General features: G+C 46.7%; 1 protein-coding gene across 1 annotated transcript; it reads right to left on the bottom strand.

Annotated features, from left to right (window-relative positions):
• Positions 1-6,246: 6,246 nt before the first annotated feature.
• Positions 6,247-9,406, bottom strand: GAS1 (growth arrest specific 1). Its single transcript, XM_017653188.3, has one exon. The coding sequence runs from the start codon at positions 9,287-9,289 to the stop codon at positions 7,502-7,504; it is 1,788 nt and encodes a 595-aa protein (XP_017508677.2). The 5' UTR covers positions 9,290-9,406; the 3' UTR covers positions 6,247-7,501.
• Between the last annotated feature and the right edge of the window lie 7,481 nt (positions 9,407-16,887).

Consider the following 16,887-nt stretch of genomic DNA (forward strand, 5'->3'; position numbering starts at 1 on the left):
GATAAAATTTAGGAAACATAAATACATAAGGAAGAAAATAATAATTACCTACAATGACACCACTGTGCACATTTTGGCACATGTCCTCCTTCAGAGAGATGATTAGATAAAATCATTTGAATCTGGTCCAATATTTCAAAAGTTCATGGACTATTCAGGTTTTGAGAATCAATGTGGTGTAAAAGCTATGATGTCAACTCCTGATACAAACAAACCTAGAATGTACAGTACAGCTAATCCTTGAACAACACATGGTACAGGGGCACCAACCCCAACACAGTCCAAAATGTGCATATAACTTTTGACTCCCCCAAAACTTAACTACTAACAGACTGCTGGGCTTGGTCTCATCAATAATATGAAATGTCAGTTGACACATACTTTGTAGATTATATGTATTATCTAATGTTCTCTTACAATAAAGTAAGCTAAAGAAAAGAACATGTTTTTGCAAATTAGTGCAAATCTCCAAAAACTTTTCCAGTGCATTTATTGAAAAAAATCCACCTGTAAGTGGACCTGTGGAGTTCTAATCCATGTTTGAAGGGTCAACTGCATATTCACCAACTCACTCACTGAATAACTACGGTCAAATTGTTTATATGTCAGTTCCTTCATCTGTAAAATGGCAATAATAATAAAAATAACAAAGTTGTAATGATCACATGACATAATACATATTACAAGCTTAACACTGTGTATGGCACATAATAATCACTCAGTGTTAACTATTACTGTTAGTATAGTATTATTTTCATGCATTGGCATCATTTTGGTAATGTTTATTTTCTTAGAACTCATTGTGACTCTAATGATGATCACTACTATCACTTAATGAAGAATATCTTGGTCACTTATGTTTTCTTAGAAATCTAGTTAACTCATCTTGCTTTTTAAGATTTATTCATAGCATTGGTCTCTTTAGCATTACTTAGGTGTCTGTGACCAGACACTTTTTTATTCCTTGCTCCTGCTCCTCCTCAGCCCTCTGACTCTGTCTTGCCCATTCTGGGATGCCTTTTCTGGGCAACCCCTCCTCCGCCCACTCTACTGTTTCCTCTCTGCATTCTCTTTAGGTATGTCATTCACAGGGTTTTAACCGTGCCCACTCTGCAAGTCTGATTTTGCCCCAACCTTCAGACCTACAGTTGGTCTCCAGCTTCATACTAGGAGTTGGTGTCCTCTGGGACACTGCCAACTGGATATTCCATAATTCCTCAAACATAACTTGCCTTCCAAGCTTCCTTCCCCAGGATGGAAGATGACATCATCCACCAGGAGGTCTATGGGCCTTCGGCAGACCTGAACACTCCCTGTTTGACCAATCCCAGTGTCTTGAATCTGCCTTCTCCCTCCTGCCACTGCTAGTTCTAGTTCAGTCCCTGGCTTGTGTCCACTGGACCTGACAGTGCCTCCTAACTTCTCTCAAACTCTGGCCTTCACTCCTTAAAGCCATCATCATGTACTCCATCCAAGCAAGGGGCCCTCTGCAGTTTTCAGCTCGAATTCCCAGAGGTTTCCAGTCATGCACACTTCGCATGGTAATGTCAGTCAATGCCTAGCATGACAGTTAAGGCTCCTGTGACCTGGGATTAAACTTTTTATCAAGTTTCATCCTTGCTACTTCCTGTTTTGTGCATTGCTGGTAACAAAAGGTCACACATATGTACACACACTATGCTGTCCCATCCTTTCATGCCTTAGAACATGTGGCTTTTCTCATGGAAATACCTTCCTCACCTGTCTCCTTGCTAACTCCCATTTGTTCCTATCTTCAGGGTTCACTTCGGGGTCACCTTTCCCAAGAATTTTTCCTTAATCCCAGGGTTGGGCTAGGTAATCTGCCATTCTGCTCTGTGCTCCCATTTGCTGGTTAAAATAGTCTTGTGTGTCTGTCTTCCTGTCCTGACTGCCAGCTTGCCCATGGACATGACTGCATCGTATTCACATTGGGTACCGCTACACACGGCAGACCCCGGACAGAGGCCTGTGGACACAGTGGCCTCTTTTGGTTCCCTGCTCCCTCCCTTCACCTGTTCACGATTACAGGCAAGTTTTAGTCATCAGAAAAGCTTACTTCAATGTTTGCTATAGAAGGGACGCTCCAACAGCTAAGAGGTGACATGAGTTAAAACTGAAGGTTGGATAACTGGCATTTTCATAAAAGGGATGTGTGTAAGAAAGGTCTCCAGTCTCACTGAAATGCTCCCTATTTTGGTGCTTGGCAACAATTGATGAGCAATGAAATATACAGTATGATTCAGTTGTGAGGTATTACCCTATTCTGGTATCCAAGAACTCACAGATACCCTAAAGAACTTTAAGAAACTGAGTATAGCACTAAACTTCTAATGGTCCCTTAGATAACCAGAGAATATAAGCGTGTCCACAAATTTTGGAAATGGACAATACTTTATTTTTTGTTGCAGATTGAAGATGTCCTTGACGACATTGTGTGTATTTCCCCATCTGCAGCCTTTACAAAGCATTCTGTTTGCTTATGGAGAACTCATCAAAGCTTCCCATAATGTGTATCAAAGTCACTGAGAGTAATTGAATCTTTGATCCCCTTTGTGAAACTGGACGTGTCGTACTACAAAATCACCAAAATATAATTTTGTCAAGTGCCATGTCAAGAAGTGCAGACATTTGATTTAGTTATGGAACCCGAGTTTCTGAAATGACAAGAAAATATTTCCAGCATCTCAGCAGCGAATCCTGCTTCTGCTGCATGCACATCACACAGGGTTTGGAGGTAGCTCTCCAAAATATTAGCTGAAAGCTTCCTAGGAAAGCAAATCTTTCCCACATCCTTCCCTGCAGTTCCTCTTTAAGAGGTGTCAGCATGGCTGAAAGAATGAAGTGGCTGCACATTGTCTGGCAGAGCTATTATGTGCTTAACATTTCCATAACAAAAGTGCCACTCGACTTCTCCCGATTAATGCAGCTCGAGGGCTCTTGTCGGCCTTTAATAAAACATTGTTGAAATCATTTATTTAGAGCCCCTGGTTACTAGTGGGAGAATGACCATCTTTGTGCCAAAATATAGTGTATACAGTCCACTATTTTGTAGTAGATCATTCTGTTATTTAAGAAACTGATTAAATGGATGTCTTAGAAGGTATTTATGCTAATAGCACATTAGTTATATCATTCAGATAGTCAAGGGTGAACCTTTTCAACTGTCTAGCAGAGGCAATCTGTCAAATAGTATACAGTAACATCAAGTTTATTTAACTCACAAAGCTTCAAGACCTGCTGGAAACCCAACCCTCTCAGAACTCCTCTTAGGCCACAGGGCATTTGTTACATGGTGCAGCCCAACAACCTTGCTTTGGGTAGTTGGGAGAAACCAGGTCAACTGACAATGTTTCTGATGTTCACTGGTGTAAGAGGTAAAAAAGCAACATGTGCTTTTCTTTCTACAGTTTTGAAAAAGGATACACAAGTTTCTGTTCCAGAACTTCCATAGCTGAATCCAGTAAACTAATAATGCAAAAGTAAAGTTTTAAAGTAGCAAGATTTTCAAGAGAGTTTGATGTCCTTGTAAGTTCTCATAGCATTCCCTTCTCTTTTTATACATTCCCTCCTCTATACAGCACAGCATGGCTGGGATGGAATGGGGTGTGAACTCCAGGAGTACCACCCTAACTGGTTTCTCTTGACTCTTTGAGAGAGACAGAGAGAGAGCTAGAGACAGAGAGACCACTGGTTTTGACCCATGTGTCAGAGCATGGCGGCCCCTTAAGTTTGTGGCAGTTGGCACCTTGCTTACTTGAACGGACAAGAGCCACTTCTTTACTTACTAACATTGTCAGGGCCCTGCCCAAGCACAGGGATGTCCTGCTACTTAGTACAAGTATTTAGTTTCCTCCAGCCATTTTTACACTTTATGTCCATGTATTGCTTACATACATTGCTAAATGTTGTTAAAAATAAACAGAGACCTTATGTTATATCCATTGTGGTCATGCACAAAAGCACTGCTGTGTGCTTGGGTGGGCAATGAAGCCTGCACCTCCTTCTATTTACTGTATGGTCACTGTCAGTTCAATGAACTGCCTCCTTGTTCTCCACCATTGTCCTACACTCCCTTAAACATTTGTCACTGAAGTGCCTCCACAGACAAATAAACTGTCACTGAGAATGCAAACCTGCTAACTGGGGAAATGGGAACGGCCTCAAGGACACATGATTTTACATGAAATCCAAAAGGAGCTCCTCTCACCCTGGAAGACTTCTTTGAGAAGTGTGGTACTTTTTCAGAATCCCTAGGAAAAGCCAAAGATACCTTTTCTTTCAGTAATGGTACTTCCAGGCATTCTCTGTGAAACATTTGGCCATCTCAAATGTCCACAATTCCAAAAGGCTCCCAGGAGACTGTGAGGTATCACAGGTATCAACATCTGTAAAAATCCTTTCTGCCTCGGAGCAGATGGCAACCTGCAATCCCATGACCAAAGCCGAAGGTCCTAACATCTCAGAAACCAGTTCTGGAATCTACCAGGTTTGCAGAGGAATAAGGAGGCTCCTGGGCTCTTGTGTCTAACTGTTTAAATTAAAATGGGCCACCGATCAATGTTCACTTCTTCAAGGAAGAAAGCAAAAAGCCTCGTTTCCCCTCTACCCAAGAGCGAACTGTGTTGATTTATTCCAGGCAGATGCTTTTGACAGGACCCTGTAAAATCAAGTTGTGAGTTTATTGTAGCAGTTAATTATCAGGCCTTTTCTAGTGCTAATGCCTTTTACTTCTTACTAGGGAAACCTGGGCCTTTTACTGGAACAAAGACTTAACTTTTAGTCAAGAATGTGTTAAAATAACATGAGATGGAGGTGATTTAAATACATTTAAGGGCAAACGCAGAAGCAGAGCTAACTCCACTTTTTGTTAAAGAAAGCTGATTTCACTTACCAGTCCCTTGTAATACTCTTTGTTCACGTCCCAAAGACACCACACTTTTAAGCTTTGTTGTGCCAATATGTGTACTCAACCATTCAGGTGACGGGGGACTGCAGCCACACACCACTCTCTTAGGCTTGTCTATTGCTACAACTATCTCAGATTTTCTGATGCTGCGCACATTTATCTTAGTTTTAGATCCAAGTGCCTTGAAGCCTCCCATTAAAGCCTGGAAAAGAGCGAGTTAGAAGCAATAGCAACCCCCAAGAAGGGGGCGGGAGTGGGTGGGAGGAAGTTGGAAGGGAGCATAGCTTTGTTAATTACTTCAGGCAGCAGAGAAATCTGGTTATGTTTTCTCAGTACATGTTAATATCATATAAAGAGACACGAGATCTTGCTAATCTGTCGACCCCTCAGACAAAGTTTATTTGTGGTGACTTTTTAAACTCCTGACTTGCCTTCCAATCACCGCGTTTAAAATGAAAAGCTTTAAATAAACACCAGGAATAGAAGATAAATAAACTTTTTTTCCCCCTTGCAAGTGCCTTAGCTTGGCGAGGTTCAGACTCAAATCCCCAGAGGATAGAGCGCTCTCTTTTGTGTTAATGTTTAAAAGATTTTCCAATGCCGGAGTTTATTCCTACTGCAAACATTTCTATTTACAAGGTCAAGTGTATCAGCACTCGACACAGCTTAAGAGTGTAATTATTTATCTAAGGGCGTTTGAGTGTAGATCAGTAGCTCTGGCAGGAACCCAGCCTTCAGCCCACTGCTAAACAACTCCTCACAACAATATTACAAGTTCTGGTAATTGTTCCTCTCCCCAGTGTGTTTACTTTTGCCAGCCTGAATGTTTTGTAACTAAATTTTGTACTTTTTCACCCAAAGAGTGAAAATGACTTTGAAGTTGAGTCTCCCAGGTTTCCTAAGACCTATTGGTAACAGATGTTATTGGCATGTTTGATTGTATGAGAATTATATGATGGATGAGGACATCCCTTGTGAAGGGGGGTGAGAGGTGGGGGGAGATGGTCCCTGTGGAAGAGGGGGAGGGGAAAGAGATGCCTGGGTTTAACCCCAAGTTATGTAGGCAGGACAGTATTTTGTGTATTCTCTCTGCAAGCATAAAAACCAATGGAGACCAGTCAGTTTTATCTTTTTAGCTGCCTCATTTACAGATGTCTAATTGTTCATTAAATCAAAGGCAGAAATAATAGCCCTCATTTCATGTCTTGTACTGTATCTTAATTTCAGTTGATGGTTGATAGATTCCCAGGGGCCCCTCCACCCACCTCCTTACCCCTTATTGGGTTAACCACAATGTAACTTTAAGTAACTACACCATATTCATTATTTAAAACTCTTTACTGATGTACACATTTTAATAAAACAAATAACCAAAAAATACACAAAGCCAGAGTTATTTAAAACATAGGACTTTAAAAAAATGTCTATAAAAATACAATGTTTAAGGCAGTTTGGAAATGCATTTATACATTTCTACAATTCCATAAATTCTCTTGAAAATAAGAATGTTAACTTCAGATCTATAAAATACACTGTACATTTTAAGACTGTTCTGGATAGGGCACACATCACAATGGACTGTGGTTTGGGTCCCTGGTGACAGGTGTAAGTAACATGGGTGTGGATTTAAAATTTTTCATTTCTTTTTAAAATAAATTATTTTTGAAGCATACAATTTATAAAAATTCTATATACAAAGTACAGCAACTGGTAACAAACCCCAGTTTTAATACACTTTATATAGGAAGTACCAGGGTTTAGCACCCTGATAAAAGCAGAGGCAATATACATTCCCCGCGTATTTGTACATACACTCTTCTTAATATAAAGAAAAAAAATGACAACAAAACAAACATCGTAAAGAAGCTTTCATAGATGGCAGTGCGCAGCTCTTTTAAATAAAAACTTGCATTGTTTATCACCACTAGCAACTCTTTAGGATCAGCATTTTTTGACCCTTCAACCTAAAAAATGTGCTAAGAGATCAGAATGGCGGCAATGAAATTAAGGATCCCTCCGTCCTCCTCCCCGCCAAACTGCAAATTCTGGCCGCTGACCAAGAGTAAACTAGTGAACAGTAAGTGGGGTTTTTCTGATTATTCACGATTGCAATGTCCTCACTGGCACAATAAATGTCGATACCGGCACCCCCCCCCCCCAAGGAAAAAACGCTAATAAACAGAGCTCCTTTACAAATATAAATCCTTCAACCCCCTCTCCAAACCCAGTCCCTTAAAGCTGGTAAGGCCCCACTGGTCTGCGTCCTTTATTCCGAGTCCAAGACTACGGTTCTGCGCCCCGCACGCTCGTGTGCCCTCGGGCTTCCTGAGCCCTAGCCAGGCTAGTTTTTACAGTACCAGTTGGATGGTTCTGCGACCCGGGACGGGGCAAGGGAGGATGTCAAGCTCGGAAGAGGACACCGGCAAGTGCCAAGAGTCGTGGAAGGGAGACGGGCTAAGGCAGAGTCTACTTCGAGAACGTTTTTGGCAAGTATCCCTAATCATCCCCTCTGTCCCCAAGCCACAGGTGCCCTGGCGTCGGCCCTCCCTCAGCCAACGGCGGGGGCGCGGGGTTCTAGAAGAGCCCCTGGAGCAGCAGCAGCAAGATGGAGGCGAGCGGGATCCAAGCGCCTCGGGGCGCCGCGAGGCCGCCGCCGCTGCTCCGGCGCCCGGGCCCATAGGGCAAGTCCCCGCGGCCGCCGGCCGCTGCAGCGCCGCCGCCCGGGCGCGGCGGGTGCGGGACGCCGTCGTCGTCGTCCAGCGGCTGCTCACCACCCGCGCCCCCGGCGCGCTGCTCGTCGTCGTAGTCCTCGTCGTAATAGTCGTCCAGGCCCCCGTCCGAGCCGCTGCTGCCCGGGCCGTTGCCGAGCTCAGCGCCGAAGCACAGGCGGGCCATGTTCTCCTTGACTGACTCGCAGATGGGTCGCTCCAGACCGTCGCACACGCAGTCGTTGAGCAGCGCCGCCTTGGGCACGGCCAGCATGTCCTCGATGACCGTGCGGCACTCGTCGGTGCAGCGAAGCCCGTTGAAGAGCTTGCCGCAGTAGGTCAGGTAACGGCTGAGCGCCAGGTTGCAACGGCTGTCGCGGTCGCAGCGCCGCCGGGCCTCGGTGCAACCCATGACCCCACCCGCGCCCGGGCCGCCCGCGCCTCCGCTGCTTGTCCGGGGAAGGCACGGCTCAATGGCGCGCTTGGTGGACTTGCAGTTCTCGTCCTGCGCGCAGTCACAATCCTCCAGGGCGGGCCCGCGGCGCGTGTGGTTAAGCTGAATGAGGGCCGAGATGCAGTGGCTCGGACAGCGCCAGCGCGACGAGAAGGAGGCGGCGGCGGCCGGGAAGGTGGCGGCGGCGGCCCCCGGAGAGTCGCCACCGCCGGGCTGCGCCAACACCGGCGCGCACGCCTCGGCATACTGGCTGTAGGCGTAGCTGCACTCCGGCTCCCCCTGGCACTGCAGCAGCGCCTGCCAGCAGATGAGGCGGCGGCCGTGCGCCAGTCCCGAGCCCCGCGGCGCCGAGCCCAGCAGCTGCAGCAGCGCCATCAGGCACAACCAGGAGCCCGGCACGGTCCCCCCGCGGGCCCAGCCGCCGCCGCCCAGCAACCCTGCCACCATCGCGGGCAGCGGCGGCCTCCGGGCGAGGAGGGGAAAGGAGACGAGGAGCGGGCAGCGACGGACGCGGAGCCGGTGGAAAAGTTTGCCCCAGTCCTGCCAACTTCTTGCATGAGTGTTTTCATAAATCCATGCGCGCCGCTCTCTGGTGTCCCGCTGCTTGCAGAAGGTCGGCTGGCACTCGGGCTGCGGTGGCTTCCTAGAAATGCACAGCCGCGGAGGGCGCCTCCAGTCGGCCCCCGGCGGTGGCGGGAGGCGCTCACTGCTGCCCCGGGGGGCTGCGGGCCGCAGGGCCGCGGCGGGGCTGCAGGACCGCGCGGCGCCGCGGTTGCATCTTGCTCCGCGCCTGCAGATCCGTTGTGCGGCCGCCGCGGCTCTTTCCTCCGGAGTCAGCGCCGCGCCGCTGCCGCCGCAGCCGCGGCCGCGGACTCTCGCATCGCGCCGCTTCCTGGCTCTAGTCCGTGCGCTGCCCGCGTTCCCGCGGCCAGGAAGCCCGCGTCCCCTCCCCCTCCGCCCGCGGCGACCCCGGCCTCGGCCGAGCTCTGGGGAGCCCTTTCCGGGCGGCGCGGAGGAAAGAACTTCGGCGCGGCTGGAGAGCGGCTCCCGGGCTTCCCTCGGCGACGGCTTCTCGGGTGACAAGGAGCCCGGGGAGCGGATCCACTGAACCTCGCTGCGGACTCGCTCGCAGCTAGGCTTTAAATACAAAAGTGGGCCGGGAGCCCCCGCGTGGTGCCGCGGTGCCCCCTCATTATGCATGCATGGAAAAGCAAACAAACAAAAACATTAGCAACGCTCCTCCGGCTCGCCGAGCCCCGGCCCCGCGCACTCTGAGCCTGCCCGCTTTCTCCTTTCTCCACTCTCTTTCGCCCTTTGCTCGGCCCCCTTTCCCTGCTTTTCGAGATGCTATTGGTTCTGCCTGTTGTTGTTGAAACTTTTTTTTTCTTTTTTTTACAAGCCGCTGGAGTGGGGTTGCGGAGTGGGGGAGGGCGGGGAGCGCGGTGGGCAGTTCACATTCAGGCATTCAGGGCTTGAAAGGAACGACTTAGGGAGGCTGACAGAGGCCCCGGAGCTCCTCCTACTCTTAAGGAGGCGCGGATATGCAGCCCCAGCTCGCGCTCAGAACCTGCGGGCAGGGCTTAGGGGCAGCTGTTTGCATCCGGCTCGGCCACGGGCCTTTTTGTTTAGTCGTTCTCTGCTCTCCCCCACCTCCCCGCCCCGTCTTTTTTTCTTTTTCTTTTTCTTTTTAGTTTTATTAATTCTGGCTCCCATCTGTGCCTCGACTGGGTTCAGAATTCAGTTTGTTTTTCGAATTCCCCACCTTTGGGTCCCCTCATCACAGGGGAGAGGAGGGAATCAGAGAATTTAATGTCGGACTTTGAACGCACACAGGAAAGAGGCTTGGGGGATGCTGATGAGATATTTACAATCCCTCACTCCCTCACGTCCCCGCGCCCCGCATTCCAGCACCCACCCCCCACTCCCGCCCCGATTTGCTGATCCAGCAGGTAAGGCCCTTGAACCAAGGCATCCTTGTCAATTGGAAGACAGGAATCCAACTAACCAAACTGATTTTTCAGGAATATAAGTTTCGAACACGGGCGGTGATGCAAAAAAAAAGAGCATTAAAATTCTTTAGTAACGTTGAGCAGTACCATCTGGCCGCAGCCACAAGGTAAAGGAAGGGGCTGAGTTGGCTCGCCTCCAGGTTTCTATGAAAGTATGTTTCAATCCCTCGCTGGATTTAAGCGAAGCTGCCCGACTGCAGCAGCCTCTGCGATCCCAGCGCGGGAGTTTGCGAACTACCTTAACTGCGGAGCAACGCAGCCTTTGACCACCAGAGGCACCGGGTGTCTGCGGCCTGTCAAAAACTGGCGCTTTTTTCCTCCCCTTTCCGTGGAGAGACTATCAACTCCATCTGTCACAGAAATTAAGGCTAAATCTCCTTTTCAGAAGCAGAGGGACCCGGGCTCCAGGACGCAGAGTTCGGCTGTCCATTCTCCCCGGACACCAGGGGAATTTGCAACGGCAGACGTCAGAAGCAAGCTACAGCGTGTGAAGTTTACCAGGCTGCAGGGAAACCTCCTTGCTGTTCCTGCGGAGGCTGCTGCATTCCTTAGAGGCTCTGGGTCTGCCTTAGGAAGCTGCACCTCTGCAATCCCCAGAACAAAACAAAACAAGACTCCAAAGAACAAGGCTGAGGTAAGGTAGACCATGTGGCTCTGACTTGAGTGGTAGAAAACACACAGATAACAATATCCACCTCTATTAAAGAAAAAAATACAAAGACTGTAACTGTGTGGCCTATCAAAACAACCATATCCCAGGCTCTGGGTTTGTTCTTGTGGTTTGGAGTTACAATCTCAGTTCTGCTGGGAGGGCTTGAACACATCCCACTCCTCTGTGACTTGGCTCCTTTACATGCAAGGTTTAAGGCCAGATTAGATACTTGAAAAAGTCCTTGAGTCTATAATGCTCTGTGGTTTTAGGCTCATAAGAACAAGGTCAGTATTCACCTACATTTTTAAAATTAATGGTTGTTGAGTTGCTTTAGAATAGTGGATCTCAAAACATAGTGAGCATGAGACTTTCCTGGTGGCCTTGTTAAACCCAGATTGCAGGGTCCACTCCTGGTGTTCCTGATGCAAAGACTTGTGAGGCCTGGGAATCTGCATTTATAACAAGCTGCAGATTGCTGCTGCTTGTCTGGGGACCAGACTTGCATAGGCTGCCAGATAGACCAAGCCCGAGAAGGAGGCACTGTGAGATGGAAGAATGAATGTGTCCCTCTCTCATAAGACCTGGTGACCCTGAGTACTACCTCGGCTTGCACCAGGTTCTCACTGACAGCCACCAGACTATCAAGCCTCCCCTCTTCGCCCAGACACTAATCCCCATATCACTCTGTACATCTCTTAAACTGACTTCATTCTCATCACAAGCCACCCCCCTACCCCACATCCCCAAGAAAACCCACAACCGCTGGAGCTGTCAATCTGTCCTCAGCAGTCTTGCATATCCTCAACCTGCTTTCTGAGCTGGATCTCCACCTTCTTGCTCTAACATCCAGCTGGAACCTACAGAATGGGAGAAAATATTTGCAAAGCGTGTATCTGATAAGGGGTTAATAGCCAAAGTATAAAAGGAACTAATACAACCCAATAGTAAAGAACAATCTGATTTAAAAATGGGCAGAAGAACTGAATAGATTTTTCCAGAGAAGGTATACGAAACGAACAGGCAACAAGAACATGAAAAAGTGCTCAACGTCACAAATCATCAGGGAAATACAAATCAAAACCACAATGAAGTATCACCTCCTATCTGTTAGAATGACCATCGTCAAAAAGCCAGGAGATAACAAATGCTCGCAAGGATGTTGGGAAAAGGGAACCCTGGTACACTGATGGTGGGAATGTAAATTGGTGTTGCTACTATGGAAAGCAGTATGAAGTTTCCTCAAACAATTAATAATAGAACTACTGTATGAGCCAGCAATCTCAATTCTGGGTATTTTTTCAAAAGAATTGAAATTAGGATCTCAAAGAGATATCTGCACCCTTGTGTTCATTGAAGCATTATTCACAACAGCCAATATATGGAAACAATGTAAGTGTCCATCAGCTTTGTCCATGGACAAAGAATGGATAAAGAAAATGTTATACATATGTAACATTTTACACACACACACACACTGGAATGTTATTCAGCCATTAAAATAAGAAAGAAATCTTGCCATTTTCATCAACAAGGATGGTCCTTGAGGGCATTATGCTAAGTGAAGTAAGTCAGATAAAGACAAGTACTGTATGATCTCACTTATCTGTGGAGTCTTAGAGAACCAAACTCAGAGAGTAGAATGGGGATTACCAGGGACTGAGGTTGGTGGGAGAAGTGGGGAGATGTGACTCAAAGATGCCAACTGCCAGTTAGGAGATGAGAAAGTTCCTGGGGATCTAATGTGCAACATGGCCACTGTAGTTAACACTATGTTATATACTTGGAAGTTGCAAGGAGAGTGGAGCTCTACCGTTCTCACTGTGACAACCACCACAAAATAGTCAGTATGTGAGCTAAAGGATATGTTAACTGGCCTTATTGTGGTACACATTTCACCATATGGATATATGTTTATCAAATTGTCACATTGTATGCTTTAAACTTATACAATGTTATATGTCAATTACATGTTGCTGAAGCTGCAAAACCAACACCTCAGGTGGCCCCTGTTGGCCCAACTTCTGCTTTAGTCCTGATTCAGCCGGGTTGCTTTCTCTTTCAGAGCCCACATCCCCGAGGCCTTGAAGTGGGAACACAGGCTTGTTGTTCCTCCTTTGTTCCCACCTCCAAACCATTCTCTTCCCTCCTCCCTGGAAATCTCTACCTTCCTTGACTGGAATGCTGTCAGACTGTTCCGCCACCCACAGCCCTTGTCAACCAGGATTGCTCACAGGAACCGCAGGAGACAGACGGTGAGTCCTCTCAGGATGGCACCCAGCCGGTGCCAGTGTGGACACAGTGGGGAGAGGCAAGTCCATTACGTGCAGTGGACTCTGTATCAGCCAGAGCCTGCCCAGAGAAGACGTCTGTAAGGAAAATGGAGGAAGGATTTATTATGGAGAGGAGACCGTCCGCAGCTGTGGGAGCCGACAGCAGGGACTGCAGTCTGTTGCTTCTGGGTCTGGAACTGAGCCTGAATTCACTGTGGAAAGCCAGGACCAGTTGGAACCCAAGGGGAAAACTGGAACCAGTGGGGATGAATGAGAACTGGCATCTCCCACATCATGTCCGACCTAGGTGCCGCACGGGGTGACCTGCAGGGGGAAGCTGGCACCCTTCACAGTGGAACTGGCACTCACTTTGTCCAGGACTCAGAGAAGCAAGGTAGGAAAGCAGAAGGGAGCTGAGGAGGCCCAGGTCCAGGTGCTGACCCGGCACCCAGAGGGAGCTTCCACTCAGCCACAGTGGGTGCTGGCTGCCAAGTCCTGGGGGCCTCTGCCACCTTTACAGGACAAAAGTAACATGTCTGCTGCCTCACTCCCTCCTTCCAAATCTGGTGCAGGCTTTCCCTTGCGGCCAGCCCTAACATGGAACCACGCCGGGAGGAGAATACTGCGGAACGTGATTCCACCTCAGCCGAGCTGATGCAGTTCAGGGCCACCACAGAAGCCTTTGGCCTTCAGCCCTAATTTCCTTAGGACTGCCCTTCCTCAGAGGCCAGCGTCTGGCTCATCGTCTTTCTCTCCAGACTCCTCTTATCATTCGTGGCAACATGGACCCCTTAGTTCTTTGCCTCACATCAAAACACCAACTTGTAATCTTACCCGAGACCTAAGCATGAACATAACCATGTCACCTCAGAAATCTCTAACTCAAAATCAGTAATTCAAACATTATTTCACTAACACCACCTGTCTTCTCAGCTCACCTCCAGTCCTGTCGCCTCTCACCTACTCAAGATCTGGCTTTGAGGTTCTTTCCCCCTCCACTGCCTCAGTTCTCTGGCTGCTATATCACTCATTCCCATCCTCTTACAGTAGGCCATACTCTCTCCAGTCTTAAAATAATAACAAAAACAAAAAAACCCTTCCCAGACCACTTAGTAACTATCCCATTTCTATGGAAACTCATTGAAACTCTTGCTTTTACTCACTTTTTCCACATTCTCCTTAATTCCCTATAATCAAGTTTCATCCACCATTTTTCTCAGCAAGGTCGCTGATGACCACATTCTTGCTCTACTCAGTGGTCAATTCTCTGACCTTAGGGTACATGGAACATGACCGACCACCTCTCTTTCTGGTGCTTTCTCATGTGGCTCACACTCTCCTGTTCCCCAGGGTACTCCCTGGCGGCTCCTTCTCGCTCTGCTCATACTCCGAGGTGATCTCAGCCAGGGCCTGACTGAACATCTGATTTGATATTTTCCATCCTGTTCTTTCTGTGACTTTCATGAGTGTGTATTCACTTGGTCATTCAGTGAGCATTGCACACTTAACCTGCCCCAAGAGCAATCCTGATTTCCCACCCCCAAAACCTGTTTGTTCCCTGGCCTTTCTGTGGTAGGTATTCTCTAAAACTTATCTCTATCACTTTCCTCCCTTTCTTTATATCCATGCTGTTCAGATCAAGAGGTAGGATCTAATTCCCTTTCCCTCAGTGTTGGGTAGGCCTTAGCGACCTTGACCTACAGAAGATAGTGATAGTGACTGACAATCTGGGCTTGCAGGCTAGGCCACCAGACGACTTGCAGCTTTTACCTGGGCTTCTTGGGATGTTCATGCTGGAGAAGCTGGTCACCATGTAAGAAACCTGACCACGATGAGACTGCCATGCTGTGAGGAAGGCCAAGTTCACCCTGTGGAGAGGATCATGGAGAGAGAAAGAGATGCCTGGTCAGCTCCCAGCTTTTTCAACCACGTGAGTAAAAAAGGCACCAGACATGTGAGTGCAGAAGCCAACCGCATTGTCCAAGGCAATGGAAGCTTCAGATAACCCAGCTGCATCTGACGTGAGAGAAACCCCAACTCAGGGTCAGGGTCAGGGTCAAATAGAGTGAGGTGAGTCTGGCACCTAGGTGTGAAATTAAAGAAGCACTTACTCTCATAGTGTTGCTGCAGGGTCCTCAAGAGTGTGTATCTCCTCCAATTCTGTGCTCTAGACAATTCACAGACCTGGCCCAAGCCTGGTCTTGCTCCAAGCCATGACAACATGAGTTAGCCATTCAAAGCAAAGAATCATGAGAAATAATGAAGGTTGTCTTAAGTCACTCAGTTTTGAGTTTGGTATGCAACAACGGATTTTCACATCCACTCTCCATCATATCTAACTGCTTGGGTCAGAGATCTACCTGGGCTCTTACCTTTTCTTCACCTTCCATACACACTTGATGGCTCTTCACAGGCAAATAATAAAGTACACTATGAGTTGCACGCATGAAAAATCAGAACTTATTGCTTGTCTTCTAACCAGTCAAGCCAGAACAAATCCAAATAATTTATACTTTAGAAAAGGGAGCAGAGACTCTGAGAAGTTAAATAATATGAAATCGTTCCAAAGTTTTTAAATACAAAATGCTTTTCCCATATGATTGAATTATTAAGGCTGATTAAATTACAATCTTTGTCATATATATTAACCACACAAAGATTATGGTTTCATCAGTGGAAAAGTATGATCTCTTAAGTAAATGATGCTGGCAAAACTGATCACCCACTTAGAAGGAAATGTAAAAATAGATTCCAGATGAAAACTTAAATATAAAAATCAAGTAAGAAAACCTAGGTTATGACATATATAAGCTAGAATTTAGAAAGACCCTTATAACCAAGACTAGAAAATCAGAAGATATGGAGGAAAAAGTAAGCATATTTGATTACATAAACAATTAAGAAGTTGTACATAGAAAAGATACCAGAGACAAAGTAATAGACACACAGATCTGGCAAGAAGATTTATAGAGTAGAGCACAAGACTAATATTCTAATAAGCCAAGAGCTCTTATAAATTTATAAGGAAATGATAATATAGAAAAAGGAGGAAAGGTATACATAGGTAATTCACAGAAGTGTGAACCCAAATGTCGACAAACAAGCAAAAAGATGTTTAACTAGCAGTCTGATGAAAGGAAATTAGAAAACAATGGGAGATCACGTTAGCACCTTTGCGACTGACTGAAATGTGAATGGTATGGATATTTTAGCAATCCCGATAGAAATAATTACCTTTTTCCCAAAAAGTTTTAGGGAAATTCCTGGAATTGCATTTGGCCTGGGTTGTGTGCCCAAATACCTTAGAAAGGAGAGAGAGGGTGATTCCAGAAGAGAAACCAAGGCTGTCATCAGAAGATAAGGCGTCTGCTGCACCAGGGGCTCCGCCAGCCTGTTCCATGGGCTGGTGTTGGTCCACAGATGGTTCCTCAGTGGTCCATGAGCGTGTGAGAGTAAGCAATTAGATACTTTCATAGCAAGTGGGAAGCATCATTTTACATCTGTTGAATTTAATAAAATCTTGAGGCTTTTATTTTGCAGGTATGATTTCACTTTTCTAGTAATGTATTTTTATTCTGTTTTACAAAAGTATCAGTGATAGATGGTAACAATAATCTAGTCTTTCATCACAGATAATTGTAGAGCTCATGTGCATTATATTAACGCTAGGTATATTCTTTGGCTTTGAAGGCAAATAAACTGTTAGCGCAGGAAGTTAAAGCTTCACCACCATGTGAAGATTAATAAAAATGCATGAAACAAACTTTTGATTCCTCAAGGAATGCTGTTAATAACTCCAAGGAGAAAAATCATAGCACAATCCAGCATCTACTGACATGCGCAAAGCAGACAGAACAGCTGTTCTCA

The sequence above is a fragment of the Manis javanica genome, chromosome 2, assembly GCF_040802235.1.
Source record: "Manis javanica isolate MJ-LG chromosome 2, MJ_LKY, whole genome shotgun sequence".
Taxonomy (NCBI): domain Eukaryota; kingdom Metazoa; phylum Chordata; class Mammalia; order Pholidota; family Manidae; genus Manis; species Manis javanica.

Bases quoted from the DNA above. Each gene is read 5' to 3' on its own strand.
- GAS1 (XM_017653188.3), bottom strand. From the start codon at position 9,289: ATGCATAATGAGGGGGCACCGCGGCACCACGCGGGGGCTCCCGGCCCA.